The 18939-nt window shown below is 34.7% G+C and overlaps 2 protein-coding genes across 3 annotated transcripts; both read right to left on the bottom strand.

Moving 5' to 3' along the window:
- Positions 1-2750: 2750 nt before the first annotated feature.
- Positions 2751-5869, bottom strand: XTH30 (xyloglucan endotransglucosylase/hydrolase 30). Its single transcript, XM_088253205.1, has 4 exons — positions 5373-5869; positions 5124-5224; positions 4789-4997; positions 2751-3518 (listed from the first exon to the last, which is right to left on the bottom strand). The coding sequence occupies exons 1-4, from the start codon at positions 5614-5616 to the stop codon at positions 2993-2995; spliced, it is 1080 nt and encodes a 359-aa protein (XP_088109331.1). The 5' UTR covers positions 5617-5869; the 3' UTR covers positions 2751-2992.
- A 4335-nt stretch (positions 5870-10204) lies between these two features.
- Positions 10205-16905, bottom strand: LOC110758051 (beta-casein (DUF760)). 2 transcript variants are annotated; one of them, XR_015835894.1, is made up of 4 exons: positions 16693-16905; positions 13502-13779; positions 10405-11304; positions 10205-10328 (listed from the first exon to the last, which is right to left on the bottom strand). XR_015835894.1 is itself a non-coding variant. In XM_088253204.1 (3 exons), the coding sequence occupies exons 1-3, from the start codon at positions 16828-16830 to the stop codon at positions 10497-10499; spliced, it is 1224 nt and encodes a 407-aa protein (XP_088109330.1). In that variant the 5' UTR covers positions 16831-16905; the 3' UTR covers positions 10374-10496. The 2 variants fall into 2 exon arrangements, 1 of the variants encoding a protein (XP_088109330.1); XM_088253204.1 differs by lacking the exon at positions 10205-10328 and having other exon boundaries at positions 10374-11304.
- Positions 16906-18939: the final 2034 nt, after the last annotated feature.

An 18939-nucleotide genomic window follows, 5' to 3' on the forward strand; every position in this document is an offset into this window, starting at 1 on the left:
TGCCACTCCTGTTGGTTTTGTAAAATTAGATCATAGTGGTGATCTCTTGCCTAATCCTGCTGAATATCGCTTTATTGTGGGGGCTCTCCAGTATCTTACTTGGACTAGGCCTGATCTCTCATATGCAATCAACCAGGTGTGTCAGTTTATGCATACTCCAAGAGACCCTCATCTACAAGCAGTAAAAAGAATTCTGAGATACCTTAAAGGCACAATCAGCCATGGTCTTTTTATTCAAAAGCAAGCTACTAATGTTCTATCTCTGCAAGCCTACTCTGATGCAGATTGGGCAGGTTGCCCTTATGATCGACGATCTACTAGAGGTTATTGCATCTTTCTAGGATCTACTCTCATAAGTTGGAGTGCAAAGAAGCAATCATCTGTGGCAAAATCCTCAACAGAAGCTGAGTACAGATCACTCACTTTAGCAGCAACTGAACTTTCTTGGATTGCAAAGTTATTTGCAGATATTGGTTACAAACTTCCTTCTCTTCCAGTCTTATGGTGTGATAATATATCTGCCATAGCGCTATCAAATAATCATGTGTTTCATTCTAGAACTAAACATTTTGAGCTAGATTTCCACTACATTAGAGAACAGGTTCTCAATCAAAAATTGACTGTGAAGTATGTTTGTAGTCAAGAGCAAATTGCTGACATTCACACCAAGTCTTTGAGCAAGCAACGTTTCCTTTTTCTCAGGTCCAAGCTTTCACTTCAGTCCCCCCCATTCAGCTTGAGGGGATGTAAAGAGACCTCTCTACAAGGAGTCAAACAAGTCAAAGTTAGTTAGAATATTAATACTGCTGTTAAGTCTCTGTTTAGACAGCTATAGATCTGTTAGAGTATTGTTAGAGCACGACTCTTGTGTAGTATGAAAAGTCAGTTTTTATTCCCTGTATAAATACTCTGATGTAATCTAATTATAATTAATGAGAACTATATTCTTCTATAATACACACCACATCAAGGTTAGAATTTATGATAAAAGTTAGAGTCTAGTGCAGATCCCAATGTTGATCTTTCGCTTCGAAAATAAGAGGTTATGAACAACCATTCCTTAAGGTGACAAATTTTAATGAGTTTGTGAATGATTTTGTAGGATCTTCAAAAAGTGGGTACCAATTTAAAATGAATCCCAATGTCCTGGGATTTTATACAGTTAATTCAATTTTTTTTTCTTGTTGCCCAATTATACATGCATAGTGGGATTTAGAGTGTGAGGCGGAGGTGGCACATGCTTAGCCTAGCCTGAAGGTTGGCCACGTCATGACTGAAAGGATAAAAGATAACAAAAACAAAATAGTTCAAATGCGATGGATGTTGGATGGTGATTTCTAGCTAGACAATTTGGTATGATAAAATTTGAGTGTTGTTAAACGAATTCTAAAATTATTTTGATTTTACTGAAGAAATATGATCATGTAGATATTACTCTGATTTTGAAGACCACTTTTAGAAAATTAACAGTCGATGAACCAAATGAACTTCTCTATTCAATGGCTTTAGTTTCATCACAGTTTGTCCATCTTAGTTTTGTAAGTCATGATGACCTATAATCTTAGTCTTGTTTAGTTGTGCTCTGCTTAGTTTGGTTTTCATTTCCAATTACTACTTATGCAGTTGAAGTCTTTTGTTGCTTACCAGGGGTATTTTTGGTAGTTAAATAGGGTGTACTTAGTTAATTTTATATTTTGATTTAAATATTAGGGTATACTTAGATCGTAATTAGGTGTACTCAATTAATTTTAGGGTTTGTTCAACAAAACCCTAAAATTTTAGAGTGTTGCTAAACGAACCCTAAAATTAACTAAGTACACCCTATGATCTAAGTACACCCTAATATTTTAATCAAAATGTTAAATTAACTAAGTACACCTTATTTAACTACCCAAAATACCCCGTGCACACCCTAATACACTCTATCACACAACACCCTAATACCAATCCTAAACCAGATTTCTCTTTTTACATGAATTCGTGCCCTCTTTTCAGATTTTGGGTTCACTTCAAAATCTTTAATTTTGTAAGCTGTTGTGTGAGTAGATTTGCTAGCTCCTACAATTCAAAGCTTGATTCTTGTAAATCCTTGTGATTTTCTTCGAACTATGTGGAGGGGACTCAAACATCTCTGTCAAATTACCAGTGAAATGCATCATCACCAGTTCGAAATCCTTGAGAATTTTGAATGCTTCCAAGTTAGAAGAAATGTTCAAACCCTAGGATTTTAAGTCATCCACTTCAACTTTATTGTATGGATGATGTTGAGTTAAGTCAAACTGGAACAAACTTTTTCATTCAAATATGGCTGCCCATCTTTTGCATCAGGAAGAATTAAGTACATGGAGAAACGTCAACACTTGTCTTTCACTGTGTCTGTAAGGAAGTTCTAAGCCTTTGAAACATCAATGACCCTTAAAATTAAACAAAAACTTATCTACATTTGATTAGGGTTGAATATGGTGAGTAGAGTATACTTATTAAAATTATATTTGTTTCACAATTCAATATATCCTTTTTGGTCATTTTATATTGGTGTAAATTAATAATTCAATAAATTCTTTGGTAGTAGAGTGTACTCAGTTAATTTTAGAGTTTGTTTAACAGCACTCAAATTTTATATGTTGCTGGAAATATGAATTTGGATATCATATTAAAACAATATCAATCGACCTAATCATTGGCTTTTTTTTTTCAGTGTACGCGCTCATCAAATTAAATTTATTTCATGTGAATGAGAAAGCACCAAATTTGTGTCTAACCAAAAAAGACCCCACCAAAAGTGGTTGCTTATATATAACTCATGATGCCAAATTTTATACTAATTTTCAACAGAAAATTAAGGTTTGAACTTAATTTGGAGAGAGAAAAGGGGAATGACGCCCCACCAACCTATATAGGTACAGTATTGTACGGTATGGTATAAGCTAGGCTTGAATTTACATGCATGCATGAGTTGTATGAATAAAATATAAAGGCAATGACCGAAAGGTTAATAGGGTGTAACGTCCGAATCAGGGAGGACCCGATTGCGATTGCGGGTTCTCCGCTTGGACTGCCGCTTGTGGCTGCCGCCAAACTTCAACCTGCCGGTGTCCTTAAAGCGTGCCCTCTCAGCCGCAATGTTGACGCACTCGGGTGGTGGCACGGGATACCGCAACGAATCATAGCAATAAGAGTAGTACATGTAACGCAGCCTGAACCTGCGCATGGCGGCCCGCCGCTGAGGTGTGATGACGGAGTAGTCCTGGGTTGCGAGGAGGGCGTTTTTCTCGGCGCATGCTTCAGCGGCTGGGATTTGCTGGATGGGGTCGGCAGGGCAGCCATCCAGGACCAGGTCTTTGAATTCGGCTACAAAAGGGGCATATTTGTAATTCACCTTGTATTTCCCTCCTGATGTGGCCCAATTGCTAGCATCCCATATAGTCGCATACAACGACATTGGCTTTGACGGGTAGTCCCCCCCCATCTCTTCCCTTCTCACCACCTCTCTAATTGGAACATCATCCACATAAAATCTGATACATTAACAAATTTTTAGTCATTAATTATTTATTGCATCATCTGAAATTGATACGTCAATCATAGCCTTAATTTAATTGAACAAATTTTACAAATTTAATAATTAAATAATTATATATAGGGGAAGGTTTACTTGCATCACCCCAAATTATACGTCAACAATGGCAATAATTTAGTTGGACAAATTGACTGATTATATCAATTATCATCAATCAATTTTTTCAATTAAAATTAGGCTATGATTGAGTCAATATGGTGTATAGAAAACTTCGGATCTGCATGGGTCAGTTTGGTAGCCTAACAATAATTTGGTACACCATCTAAAAAGTATATTTATCTTTAAATATGAAGCAAAAGGCAGAGAATCAACATTCAAAATACCGGAAAATGTCATTAGTTAATGCAAACATTAATAATTGAGATTATTAATTAAATGAGGATAATATGGTAAATTCACACTTTTTCATATTAAAAAAGAATTTAAATATATAATTGAAAAAATCAGATAAAGAGTCTTATTTTTAGGAAACACAATTATCCATATCTTTTTATATTCTAAAATAAATAAATAAACCAATTGGCACAAGCTTGCTAGTATGAATTATATAAGAGCTTCTTGTTACAGTTTCATTCGAATATTTTGAAGTCAAATTGAGTTCAAAATAACAAAAATGTTTAAGTAAAAATACATCAAAAACTAGTGTGTATATATATATATGACAAAATGATCGTGTGTGTAGGCGCACGTATATAAAAATGATTCTTGTTTTTTCTCTGAGAGCATAAAAGAGAATTATTCTTGTGTTAGATGTGACATATTGGGTTATTATTAGATTTTAAACAAAGTATGATCACATTTATCCACAATTTTATTTAATCAACCATCAAATTAAATTCAAAGTGCGACCTAAGCATAACACATGTTGAATAATTCTCGAGAAGAGATATTATTTATATAAACTTTTTTTAGGTTGAATAGACTCATGTGTTGTCCATTTGTGCTCAAGTAGAAGCAACCCAGACGCAATCCCAAAGCGTGTGTGGCTGCTCCGTGAGGTCAAATAAGCAAACAACAAAGTCTACAAAGCATAACCACGTAAACAAGAATACCAGAACTTTCCCAAAACAGGAGGAACAATCAAAGCAAAACATGGCATAGAAAAACAAGGCAAAACAAATATATATATGTAGAAAAGAACACAAATTCTATAGAAGGAAATTAATAAATATTAATAATAGAAATATGAGAAGAAAAAAAAAACTCACATGGTGATTTGAGGGGTCCAAAGAATGCTATATCGGTGGAAGTCCCTGGTAGGGTCGAACCACAGCCGGTAACGCTCTTCCCGGCCGCGGTTGGTGCTGCCATTTCCGTAGATGTTGGTTTGGAATCTCCATGGCTTCCCTTCTGTGTTCCCTAAGAATTCTATGTCTAACTCGTCGTGGCTCTTCTCGAATACGTCCGCGTTTGAGGTCTGTTTGTTCAGTTTGATCACGATCATATAAATAAACAAATTAATTAATTTGCAGGATATGTAGCAACAAAATTTCTTCCCAACCAGAAGGGATTCCAATTTCCAAAATATAATAAGAGAACTTACGTAGAAGGCAACACAGATACCGGCAGTGTAATCGGATGGCAACTTAATGTTGGCGCTGAAGAAGCCGTGGTTGTAGAGATTAGAGGAGATGAAGCCAGACCCTTAATTAAATTAATTAACCAAATTAATCAATATGAAAAATGAAAGAGAGAAAAAAATGAATATAATTGAAGAAATAAATAAAGGTCATATAATGAATTGTCTAATATTATACTAGCTTTTCTGCACGCGCAAATGAACACAACTAACCTGTAAAGCGGTCGAGGAGAAGACGAACACCTTTCCCGTCGGGGGAGCGGACAAGATTGCCATCACCGAAGAGAGGGCTGTATCCTTGGTTGAAGGGGATGGTGGTGAGGTTACTGAAAGCTGCGTCCGCGTTGCCAATATTAGCCATACACAAGAATATGATTGAGACACTGATGATCAGAGGATGGAGAAAGAGAGAAATCCCGTTGAACCAACATCTACAACGTTTTATTGTCCCCTCCATAATTTTCTTTTCTTTTTTCTTTGTAATAATTTAAATTTTGATCTGTATTGCGTTTTGTTTTAATTTTCTTTCTCTCTTTCTCCTTCTCTCTCTCTCATCCGATCTCACCTCCTTTGATTTCTCTCCGAGTTTGTTTATATAGAATTCACAAGAGGGAGGAGCTAAGAGGCCACCAAACCAAGAGGCCAGGGATTCAATGCAAAGGTTACGAGAGAAACAGATAGAAAGAGAAAGAGAAGAAAAGAAAGACAAAATATATGGTCCTCGGCTGTTGATCAGGCTTTGAATTAATTATTTAACTAATTAATTGTGGGATGTACGATAATGCCCTTGGTTGGCTGGGATATTATCCGATTGGCCATCAGAAGAAGGAGCAACTTCATTAGATATTTGTACAACTAAGAAATCAACATCACGCTAATGGGTTTAGCCCAATGGAAAAGGGCTTTCATTTGCAGATTAGAGATCTTAGGTTCGAACTTTTATGACATCATATTTGTGTGTGTATGTGACACTATTACTTGTACTAAAAAAATAAAAATAAAAAAATAAATCAACAGATCGATCCAAAGTATCAAGTCTAATGAAAAATAAAATTAACACGATAAAAAACAAAACTAAAGCGGACAAAAGTCGAACACACAACTCCTAGCCCACATCACTACCATTAAGCATGGTTATCTTAAGCAAAACCCACAAAACCCAAAATTCTAAAACCACACCAATAACTTTAAATGAACACTACAGCCACCACCTTAAAAAACGCCATTATATGACTGATTTGGGAAATACATGGTTTTTTAGCGATCTAACTACGCATAACAACAAACAAATATGTCAATCGAACAATCATGGAAAAGTAGGTGATGACGAACTTCGACCTAAGGATGGGTCAGAAGAAATCACCACAAAGGACTTCTTATTGAAAACACCATAAGGGAGTATTCACTAACCCGAAAAAAATTTGGAGAGGGAAAGAAGGGGCAGTTATGCTTCTTCCTACCCCTAACCTACGCTTCTTCCTACCCCTAACCTCCCCTCCCTTTTTTGAGTTTTTCCTTTGGGGCTAAGAGAGAGAGAGAGAGAAAGAGAGAGTGGCTAAGGTTTCTAAGTGTTTGTATTTTTCTGGAGAATTGGGGAAACACACATCGAAAAAATTCTAGTTTGATGGTCACATCAATGCATTATGTTATGTTACGTACTAGTACATATGTTATAATATGAATTGACAACATGATTAATATATCATGGACCTATGTATAATATGAATAAATAAATACACATATAATAACATGAAAGAATTGATAACACAATACCCACGGTTTCACCGAAGAGATATTATATACAAAATGTAGTTGGTGCCTGTGGTTACAACTTACGGAATTGTTTGTTTTTATGTTTGAACTTTAGGATTTGCATACATTAAAATTTTAAAATAAAATAAATGTCGGGTTGTTACATATAATAATAATGAATGATTAATATAAACAGTAGGTAATCCATAACCAAATTTAACAACTACAAATTCATGCGGTGCCTAAGTTATATCGATGGAGGGGTCCTTTGGCCTTCCAAGTCAAGGGAATATAATTGTAATAACAACTAACACTTCTGCCAATTAAAAGAATAAAGTTGATACTCCATGCAACGATTCGTCTAAGAGCATCCATAATGACTCCATGCAATAATTGGATTGCCATTTTACTTATAATGGTACAATTAAATAACTTCATATCAATGGTTATATTTCTTACATGTTTTTTTTATTTATTACATACTCAATAAAATAAAATAAATAAATTTAATAACACTAAAAATTGTACCATTGAAATATTCTCAAAGAGATCTTCAAAAAAAGATCAATTTTGAATATATTTGAAAAAAAAATTAATTGCCGTATTTTTTTTATTGCATTGAACTATTAAACAATTATTGCGGATGCTCTTAACGGCATATTACATTAATTGACGTATTTTTTCTATTTTTTATCGCAATGCTCTTAACGGCATATGTACTTATTTTTTATGAACAGTAAACGTTTGTTTCAAACATTTAACAATTATTTGCGTATTCTATCATTATTTTTCACGTACAATTTAAAAAAAAATGCAAACAAACAAATTTAGGCATAATTACAAGTTTTTATATAATGGCCGAATTTTTCGTTGTATCTTTTAAAGAAATTTAGCGAATAATAGAAGTGCGTATTTTATACATATTGTTAGCGTGAGTCAACTCTCCTAGTATGGTTAGGATTGTGGTGATTATTGTATAATCAGGATTTCTGTAATTATTAGAATTCATTGTAATTAGCTTTTCTTGGTCACTAAGTCAACTTGTATCCTTAGATATTGATCCTTCAAAAGAGATGAATACACATTAAAATTAAATTCATACTATATTCGTATTTAGCTAAGTATATACTATATAAAGTATAGACATATTTGTTAATTAAAAGTATAGACATATTTGTTAATTAATTAATTAATTGTTATTTGCTAAGCAGAAAGAAGAATACAAGAATAAATATGGGTGTGAGCCCGAGCTAGCTAGCGTATATGAAAGAATAAAATTTTAAAAATAATAAGAAGAAGAAGTCGTAATCTAAGCAAAATGTTCCCATCATCAAACTCAATAATTTAGGCTAAGTTTATCTACCCAAGCCTTTAATGTGACGCTGGAAAAGGGACATCTGTTAAGCTATGAAGGGAGTAACGTAAGGATGATGACATCTTCGTATATATGGCCCATCATAAAACAAGTGACTAAAAACACTGCTAAGGTACATTTTGTATTTTTATTTTTATACAAGCGACATCTTCGTATATATGGCCTAGTTAGTAATTTTTTGTATAATATTCGTGTTATATACGCACGTAAATATTTTTCAAAAATATTTTTGTTTTCCATACATGTATAAAAGACTCGATAATATACACATTTAAAAAAAAAATGTACAATACACGTCTTACACACATACATATGTATGTATTCTTCACGTTTAATACACGTATTTTTTCATATATTATTAAAAAAAATTATATTACAAATTTTTAAAAAATTATATTGAAATATTATATAGTAGCCAAACTTTTGATTTGGATTTTTCAAAAATTTTGCCAAATTGTACTTATCCCGTTTCGTTTTACTAACATTCTAAATTATGACCTCGAGTGGATAGATAATTGCTCTTAATTACATGATCTAACGTTAGAAACCGCCAACAGGGTCTTCCCCCACCCCTCTTGTTTTTTTCAAAGGACAAGCAATAGTCTACAGGAGAGAGGGGATTTCTCACACACTCACACACAACTATGATGCCGTGAGGATTCAAACTTGGGACCTTTAGTTTGCAAGTCAAGGGCCTTTTTCACTAAGCTAGACCCATTGGCTTTTTATTTATTTTTATAAATAATGAGTTTAATTTATACACGAGAAGTTAGGATACTAACCTGCCCTCCCAAAATGGACCGAATCAAATTTTTTGTTAATTTTTTTTTTTTAATGAGGAGCAAGTCAATTTGGGTATGAAATACATTTAAAAATATATATATATAAATAAATAAATATGCGGAGCAAGTGAAATGATGGTCACAGTTTATTTAAACAAAGGGCGGCGGTTGGGTGTGGAATAATTAAGCGTTTGTTTTAAAAAAGGGGTAGTTGCTTTGGAAAGCTCTAGACGTCGATGAGAAAATACAAGGACGTTTCAATTGCACCCCTTGATGTTTGGTCTAATTACAATCAGATCTTAGATGTTTCTTTTGTTAACCATTTGATGTTGGGTCTAATTACACATGCTGTTGTTTTATTCCCTTAAAAATATCTTCAAAAAATTACTTGAATTTGGATATATTTGTCTACTCAATTAAACGATTGTTATTTGAGATATTTAGTCATATACCCATTCTTAGTACTAAAATTATAAATAAACCCTACACCATTTAATTTCTATAAACAAATCCAAAAAAAACCCAAAAAATGATAGCTGACCCCAATTGAATTGAATTTTAATTATTAAATTACTTTGATGCCCTATTGAGTGTTTTGGGATTTTTTTATGAGGTTTTGGGGTTGAGTTTGTTTTAAGAAATCAGTGACAATTTTGTAATTTAAAAGAAGTTAAAAGCCTTTTTGTTATGTTGTAAATGGGTTTTGGGTGTGTTTCTAAAGTCCATTTCATATAGGTTTTTTTTAATATATAATTTGGATTCCTATATTGGGTATAGTAGTGAATCTCCCTTGTTATTTTATATTTTCTTGAAGCACCATGTTCGTCAATTTCGTTGGACACAACTAAGATGTCTTAACGGTTTCTGATTTGTCTAATGTTTTTTACAAGGAGGATTTATGAGTGAGGATTTAAAAAATAGACAATTCAGATTGTGAAAGAAAAATTCATATTGGGCTTCAAAAGTGTCCCTCAAATAAAATTATTTGAGAATCCCTTAAAAGAACAAATGTATTATATTTTAGAACTAATTCATCTAAAATTAATTAAATATAATATTATAATTGGCGTATTGCCATATCGTATTCTCATACTTATACTGATATCCGTGCAACATAGCATGTTTGTATACTCGGATTGTGTAATTGCTGCCATGTTAAAAATTTGAGGAAGACACTAGAAATCACCAACATTGGTGGTGTCGAGTCGCACGCCCGAGGCCCAGCACCAGGTAATACGTGCATCACTATTTACATCTTTCCTGCAGTTACATTTGGGATAAAGTAGGTCAAATTGGCAACACATCTAGACAGTAACTTTTGTAACAATTAACTAACCATTATATTTACAGGAAACTCATTACACCATGGCTCAATACTCTAAAACATATAAGCAGCAGCCTCGCCTCTGGGCGTAAATAAATAAACATTTAGCTTTTGAGAAAGTGATATTTGGATTCAATGTAGGTTTCAGCATCCCATAGGAATGATCCGAAAGCAACAGCTTCCAAGACAAGCATTGTCAATCCAGAGAAAGTAAGCGCAATCACTTCATCGTTAGAGGCATCGATTGAACCATCCTCAGTAATCCTGATGTCAGGTCTCCCAAATAGTGCTTGTGTCTGATTTTCAATCAAAGAAATCGCTTCCTTTGATCTTATAGTAGCGTATCTCTGGAGAGTCTCTGCATCCAAGTACATCACATAGGATCTCAGTCGATACGGCTTGTCATCACCATTGTTCATGTAACTACCTCCATCACTATCACTATCACTACCACCGTATGGAGGTATCCGGATCAAGGAATCTGGATCCCATAGCTGGTTTGCTGGTGCTGCATCTGGAGTGAAACCATCAGGAAGGGTGTTCATGGTTCTCTCAAGCTGAAACCGCTGATCAACTCTCTTGAGAAAATATCCGTACATTATTGAAGCAGCATACAACTTTCCAAGTTTGATTTTGCTAATCTCAACGATGGCAGAAAGAGGGCCCACAAGTCGCTCTCCAAGTACAAGGGATAAGTGGCTCTGTATCATCTCCAATGCTTCAGGAGAATGAACAGATTCTAGTTTATTTTCTTGCATTGGCCAGAAATCCACTCTTCCGGTGGGATCTGAGGTCGCTGATATCTTCGGGATCATTGAAATATCATTCTCTATGAATTTCTGCACTATCAAGCAGTATATTATCTCTTCCAATGCCATGCGTCTTTCTTTCTCTTTGACTTGAGCTATTCGCCTAAAATTCATGATTTTATTTAAGAAGTTAATCCATATCCTCCAACACCCAAACAATGAATCAAACAATAGTTGGGGAAAACAAATAAAGAGAAAGCACCAGTATGCGAAGAGATTGTTAGACAATATGTTTCAAACTGTGTACAGTATGGAGAGATGCATGATAAAAGCATCTCTTCAATTATTTTTTGTGAGGAAATAACAGTATCTCTTCATAGACACCTAATCATGTCTACTTAAAATTGACTTTCAAGAGAAGAAAGAAAATTTGGAGCTATGATTCAGCCTGAAAGAGGTGATGGTGATGGTGATGGTAGGTCAGAAATGCAGTACAAATTAATGAAGATAAGATACTGATGGAGGCCAAATGTAAGTCAAGACTCAAGATGGTGTGACACCAACTGATCAATGGTGAGGATGGTGACATTCTAGTGCTAGTACTGTAATGTGGCTAATGGAGGGGAAACATATGCAGGTTGTTTTTTAGTAGTTTGTGGAGTCTCTGATTGGATGTCATCTAATTGCTCCCATCGAAATGGTGGACAGACCGGTGTGCAATAGGCTCCGGGAGGGCAGTGATGCATCAGCTTTGCAACTGCAGGAAAGGTAATTGTGTTCTTAGATTGATTGATGGTAGTGCCACAATCTAAGGGTAAGCATTGGCACAAAGTTCTTAGATTGATTGATCTTCGTGAAATTATGTCATATTCCTGCTGGTACCTATCACATATTAAAGTACTAGCATTGAGGTGTTAGCATTGTGCTAAATTGTACCCATCAGTTGTCATACACTTGTAAACTCAAGCACATGCACACAAATTGAACCGCACTCTATATTTAAACAAAAATGGTTCAAGTCAAATTATGGAAAAGAGAAAATAAATGAAAACAAGTACTTTTTTCTCTAAATCTCACATCCAAGTTCAGTAGGACTAGAAAATTTACTTGGCATGTGTCAAGTGTACTTCAGCTACCTAGGAAGCTCTTGCCATCATTTAAAAAAAATAAAAAATAAAAAATCAAGTTTAAACCCGGAAATAACTAGAGCAGCACATAACATGATACAACCTGTAGTGTAAAATACTAAATCTCAAAGATTCATAGCAAAGGCAGGAAGTTACATAGATGTATAAGTTTATCTTGTATCAAGAAGGTGAGCATAATATGGGATGATAGAAAAAGTGCAGACCTAATGAAATCTTTTGCAATATTTATTTTTCTTTTCAATTACTACTGACACAACTGAGGGTTCAACTGCTGAATTCAGTATGACCACTGGTCTGCATCTTGTGGAGTCTTACAGTATCTAGCTAATAGACCCAAAGACACAAATTAATTACAGGTGGACCAGGCCCGAAGAAAGTATTTATTCTCTCCAATTAGTTAATGATCTGCCAATTCCAATCATGTTTTCAATGCCACAAGTATCATTATCCCATAAAACTAAAAATCATGCCAAACCAAATACTTTTAATCCCCTGCTAATTTGAAAATAAAACTGCTCCCATATCACATTGTTACCCCACAATGATCAGCAATGCTGCTGCTATGAAGTCAGTTGGGTGGTAAGATAAAGTCCATATGCAGCATTAGGTCACTGTGTGTAATGTAGGAAAACACAAGGTGGCTATTGCTTATGATTATGAAGGGCTTTAAATGATAGAACTTTTGCTTAATTACTCTAAGCCACCCAAATACCCCCACCCCAAATGTACTCTTTCTCTCTCTCTCTCTATCTCCATTTTTTTTTTCAGCTTTTGTTTTTAACTTCGAAATTGAATTAGAAATTTTTAACATTTTTTAAATAATTTAATTTCTAGAGAAATAGTATAAGTCACATTAAATAATAGATTCGTCCAAAAAAAAAACATTAAATAATAGAACTCCAAGAAATCTTAAAACACATTGAAGCTAAGATCCAAATAAGTTCACTCTTATTAACCCCTGTTAACTCTCAGATTAACTCTTTGACTTACATTATAACTATTTTAAAATTAAATGACTCTTACACTACCAAAAAGGCCTTACTGTCAGAATTGGGGCAATGGGCTTAGTGGTGGGCGTCCAAAGAGGATCCTTAAACATTTCCATCAGTGTGCATCAAATTCTGAGTTGTTTCAAAATGTAAAAATTTACCAATTACCGTCCATTCAAGAACAAAACTAAAATAACTACTCTTGAGAGATCACAGTACTTACTTGTAGAGGGGATCTTCAGATGAAGCAGAAGTTTCTTCTCTTTGAGCATCTTTATCTTTTTGAAGGTTCTCAAGCTGCTGATCAATGGCTGCAGGTAGTAGATGTGGATGATTTTGCAACATTTGGGCCAAAAGCTGGCCGACGGGGGATTCAAATTGAAGAGGAGCAACTGGCACCAAATTATCACTTGAATCCTTTGATGCTCTCACAATCAACCCTCTTGCTCGGCACTTATACAGTCCGTTTCCCAGCTTTGGTATGCAAGATGAAGGACAGCTCTAGAAAAGAAAAGAAAAATATTTTGTTAAAGCGCCAACCATTCATAACCTTGCCTTAGTGCCCACCCTGGATATGGCAATATGGTGCAGAAATATTCATACAACTCTCTTCATTGAATTTCAGCAGTCAAATTCAGTGTGTATATATATATTAAATCAATGCCAAAATCAAGATAATCAGTGTTACTTTGAAACTGACATACAAAATGGTGAATAGCCCCTTTAGGCATCTTGGGGCAACTAGCTTATAAAAATGATACCATGCAAGTACATGTGGGAATACAAATGCATAGAATCAAAAGGATTAGAAATTGGTAAATATATGGGGATACAAATTCAATGAAGACATGGAAAAAATAATACACTAAAGCCAATTCAGGAGCAACGTATCAATCAAATATATCATTTTCATTACAAAATGACGGCAAAACAGATGTTCATCCTTAGCAGCTAGGCAGTTGACAGCAGTTTTTATTTCTACTCGTCTATGCATCTGTCATTATTCTCTGTTTTTCATCTTCTGCTTCTTCCGTTCTAGTTTTACTTATGGATCCTTTTGCCATTTTTGGTGATAATGCAAGTATCTTCCACAGGTAAACTTTGCTCTCTTTATTAATAACTCTTAACTTTAATAAATTACATTGTCATGTGAGGATTGGCTAGAATTTGGGTCTGAAACACTTGCAAATTCTGGTTTATGTTTAAATTTTTGTTTCTCAAGGAGATTGTCAACTTTCGACGGTGATACCTAGACTGTAGTAAACAGTTCCACTTTATGAAGATAAGTTCTCATGACTCACAGGACTACTGGTAAGTTGAGTCTGTCGGAAGAATGATATGATTAAAGAAGGGGTCTAAATCATAATGGAAAATGTTAAGGTTAAATTAACAACCTCCTTTCCCAGTAAGTGTGGCCACCCCTTGAAGCCTGCACCAATTTTGGGTACTGGTTCTAACCTTTCCCATATTTGCCTGAAACCCTAAATACTATTTGGTTCCCGACATAAGGTTCTTCCCATTCGATTGGCACTTCAGTTGCTTTAAATACTGGCATTAGTAAAATCAAATGCTTGCTTTAAGGAAATATGTGAGATTTACCCAGATATGAACAAAGTTGTGCAACATTTTGTGAACAAAACAACAATATCTCACACCCATCAGTTATTTCACCAATGACATTGCATTAAGCATGTATTTTCTTACTCATCTGCAACACAGTTTCACTTATAGTAAAAACCAAAGCAAGCCACATCCACTCAAAGCTACTCCACTTCTCCTTTTTTATAACACCGATTCAGATTTCCCCTTTTCAATCCTACCACCCAACCTTTTTTAAAAAAATACAAAGAGAGGAAAGTTTATTTCACAAAAGAAGCTGTACAACACCATGTATAAGCTTTCCACCATAAACATACAAGAGAAAACAATAATTCATTCTACAACTAGTTTAGCAAACCAAAACAATTCAAGACACTACAGCTTTCCAGTCTAAAACAAAGTCCAAAATAGAAGTGTTCCTAAAATCAGAAGAAATAGATGCCCAAAGTGCCGCCCGATAATTAACCTTCTCCCGCACCTCCTCCACTTCCATCCCCTTAACATCTTCAAAGATCCTTTGTTTTCTTTTTGACCAAATAGCCTAAATGATAGCCATCAACATACAGCCCCATGATACTTTAGCCTTCCTTCCACCACCCAATACTATAAATTTCTCACCCAGCCAAAAAAAAAAAAAAAACGAAGCCGTCTTTTGGTGCCACCCAACTGTCATTAATCTCATTAATGTTGCGGCAACCATTTCAGTTTATGGCTAGGATCATGAGTTGTTTAGGTAAGATTATTATGGTTTACTTAGTACATTCGGGATCTTTTGTTTTTGTTTTCCTCAGTAAGTTTATGGTATGTAGAACTGGTAAATTCATGTGTAAACCTTGTGGTAAAGAAAAAAATAACACAAAAATCAGAAGATCCAGAAAGAAAGAATGAGGAAACTGTTGGCAGGCAAAGAAATTAAGTATATAGATTGCTGCTCTCTTCCTCTCTTTTTTTGCACTAGACAAGACAGAACATAGGCATAAATAGGCATAAATCAGTTGACAACATTGACAAAATCTTGACAAAAATAGCAAAATTCAACATATGAGCAAAAGAAAAAAAAAACATAGAGACACGAGTGTATTAAGGATGTCCATATTTTTCCTTAAAATATGCACATCCTATTTCTGGGATAAAAACCAATGACTGGAACTGTTTAGTTTTTAGATTCTCTATCAACGATTATCCATGCAAAATTTCAGTTAAACTTAAATTGAAAGTTGTTTAGCCATTTGATTATCCACATTTTCGTTTCAGTTTTATGTAACAACGTTTTTGCAGGGATAACTCTTCATAACCTAAATAAATTATAGAAAAAATAAAACTAAAACCCAATCTGATTGATAATATTGGGAGCACAAGGTCTAATTCTTTTGGTCACTGTTGCCCATGAAAGTTCATATCACCACCAATTGAATGACTGAAGAATTAACTTCAAATGAACAAACAGTTCACACGCAGTCTGAATACGTACGGCTCCATTTATTTCAAAAAAGAAAAAGAAAATATGTTCCTAAGGAAGTAAAATTTTATCATTGTTAATTTATTCACGAAATAGCTTTTAAATAAACCAAGTGGAGATGGATAATTGTATATCAGTCACAAATTTTCCTACACTTTCTAGGCAACCAAACAGGGTAAAAGAAAATATCTGATCTGGGTTGTGTCCAATCTATCCCAAAGAAACGAAAGGCTAAAAAAAAGATCCAACCATCATTAATTAAAATCTAAAAATTCCTTTCAATTTCTCACGCTTGTTTAGCAACCAAAGGCTTAAACACGAGAGCAAAACATGAATGAGAGTGGACGAGAGCTTACTCTGAAAAAAGCACCAGAAAGAAATGACTTGGAGTTAGAGAGCGTATGCGAATGGAAGTGTCTGAATTCTGGCCAGCTAAGACCACCGCCTGAGGGAATCACCAACGAAACGTCGCCAATAACACCTGAAACCTGCATTTTGTATGTCCCGAGAGAGAGAGAGAGAGAGAGAGAGAGTTGCGTGATAATTTGATAGTAGAAGTCTTGGTGGTTAAAAGCAGTTTGTTTGGGTTCTCTTCTTTTTCCTTTTCTTCTAACTAGCCTCTCCGCACGTAAGCGCGTGCGACTTAAAAACCTTTTTGTTTTTGTTTTTTGTTTTTGCAATTGTATTTCTCTGGATAACCGTCTCAACGATTTCTTATTTTAAAGTCAAGCCATATTTTTCTAGTATTAAAAGTCCGAAAAATTGCTTAACGTCATTTGTTTTTTCTTAGTTTATGCTGCTTTTAATTTTCTGGTTTATTTTTCTGATGTAGGATGATGATTTTTGTTGGTCGCATTGCGGTTTTCGTGTGCAGATCGAAGTGTTGTTCAGGCTTCCTCTTCTTTCTTCTCTTTTCTTGCTGTTTCCCCTTGAGTTGTTCAAGCGTGAGTTTTTTTTAAAATCATGCATTTATTCATGTCTCTCATGCTTGGGTTTTGGATAGTATTGGTTGTTTCAATGCTATCTTTTGTACACTCTTAGACCTTCTCCAACCCATGAGGGGCTAAACCCAAATTTTTCCCCTCCAAAAAGTGACTATTTGGGTTTTGCCTGAACTCGAATTGTTTTTTCTCCCAACCCTCCGGACTCAAATTTTAAGTCCGCAACTTTATTAAATTGTTTAAGAATGATTTAAGTTTAATATTTTTTTTATGGATAACTTTTCTTATTCAATGTTTTTAAATAACTTCATAATTAAATTTTTTTGAACCATTTGACCTAAAAAAATTAAAATTCCACAAATATAATTTTATTCCAAAAGAAAACACACAACATAATTCTAAAAGAAAAAACACAATACTTTAAATTCACCATACATGAAACCCAATAGGAATAAACTAATAACCACCATCGTGGGGGCTTGCCTTGCATGTTCTTGCATAATTTCATCTTGTTTATCCCCCCAATACTTCTTCCTTCTTGGAGTAAATTTGGACACGTCCATGGACATTATTTTTTGTTCTTGGGCTCCCTTATATTGTTGCTTCTGATACGCATAAGCATCAGCTTGATCTTGGACAAATTTGTCCAATATGTTGAGCTTTCGTCTCCTATCCTCCTCGAAAGCAATACCTTGCTCCACCAATGTTTCCAAGTACTTATCCCTTTTTTGTTGAGAAGGGTCAGCCATCTTCCCTGTTTTTTTTACAGCCTTTTGTTTATCTCGCCCCTCAGGCCTTGGACTAGGCATGGTGATATCATCTGCGTCGTTATCCAAATTCATCATACTTGCACTAGCTCCAGAAGAACGTTGTGTGGCAGGCTCATTTATATCGTTACACTTTGGGCAATCTTTTAAAATTTCCTAAGCATGGTACAACTTGAAAGGCCTATTTGGAGGCCTATGCATGAAAAAATAAATTTAAGTTTGGAGTTGAATAAAATTACAAATATAAATTTAAAACTTTAATAAGAATGGTTACTTACCGCATCATGTAGATTTGAGCCACTTTGTGGGTTCGTATTGGCCTTAGTCAAGCATGCCTTCCAAAGAGAATACTATTGGTTGATAGTCTTGAACCGAGAAGCAATGGCTTGATATGTTCGTCGCTCGGGTCCACTAATGCCCAGATCATTTTCCAGAAACTTTTGATATACACGCTTCCAAAATGTGTCGCTTGCTTGATTGGTGCCAATAGCCCCATCTTCACTGACAGAAACTCACCCTTTGCACAATGCATCATCTTCTTCGGGCCTCCAATTTACACCGCTTTGAGATTTTGTGGACATCTTCAACAAGAGTGAAAGGAGATGGATGAGATTGACAAAGGAAAAATAAATTGAGAAATAAATAAAATATTTTTGGTAGATTATTTGAGAAATGGATGGGTGTTTATAGAGTTTGGAGTGAGTTTTGGGGTTGGATCTGATCTAAATTAATTTAAAATATTATTTTGACCATTGGATTTAAATTCCAGCCATTTGATCTTTTTTTTACTGTTAAAATAGCTTAGATTTAATCCCCATCGTTGATTTAAGTTATATGTATATACACACAAGAAAAAAAAAGAAAAAAAAAAGAGCAACTTATTCAAATGTTGCCG

This window comes from Prunus avium, chromosome 5 (assembly GCF_965620075.1).
Source record: "Prunus avium chromosome 5, drPruAviu1.hap1.1, whole genome shotgun sequence".
Lineage (NCBI taxonomy): Eukaryota > Viridiplantae > Streptophyta > Magnoliopsida > Rosales > Rosaceae > Prunus > Prunus avium.

Bases quoted from the DNA above. Each gene is read 5' to 3' on its own strand.
- XTH30 (XM_088253205.1), bottom strand. From the start codon at position 5,616: ATGGAGGGGACAATAAAACGTTGTAGATGTTGGTTCAACGGGATTTCT. The intron at 5,225-5,372 runs GTTAGTTGTGTT...AATTTAATTAAG, and splicing joins TCTCCTCGACCGCTTTACAG to GGTCTGGCTTCATCTCCTCT. The intron at 3,519-4,788 runs GTGAGTTTTTTT...TTAATGTATCAG, and splicing joins TGGACCCCTCAAATCACCAT to ATTTTATGTGGATGATGTTC.
- LOC110758051 (XM_088253204.1), bottom strand. From the start codon at position 16,830: ATGCAGGTTTCAGGTGTTATTGGCGACGTTTCGTTGGTGATTCCCTCA. The intron at 13,780-16,692 runs GTAAGCTCTCGT...TTTCTTTTCTAG, and splicing joins TTTCTGGTGCTTTTTTCAGA to AGCTGTCCTTCATCTTGCAT. The intron at 11,305-13,501 runs GTAAGTACTGTG...CATGAATTTTAG, and splicing joins TCTGAAGATCCCCTCTACAA to GCGAATAGCTCAAGTCAAAG.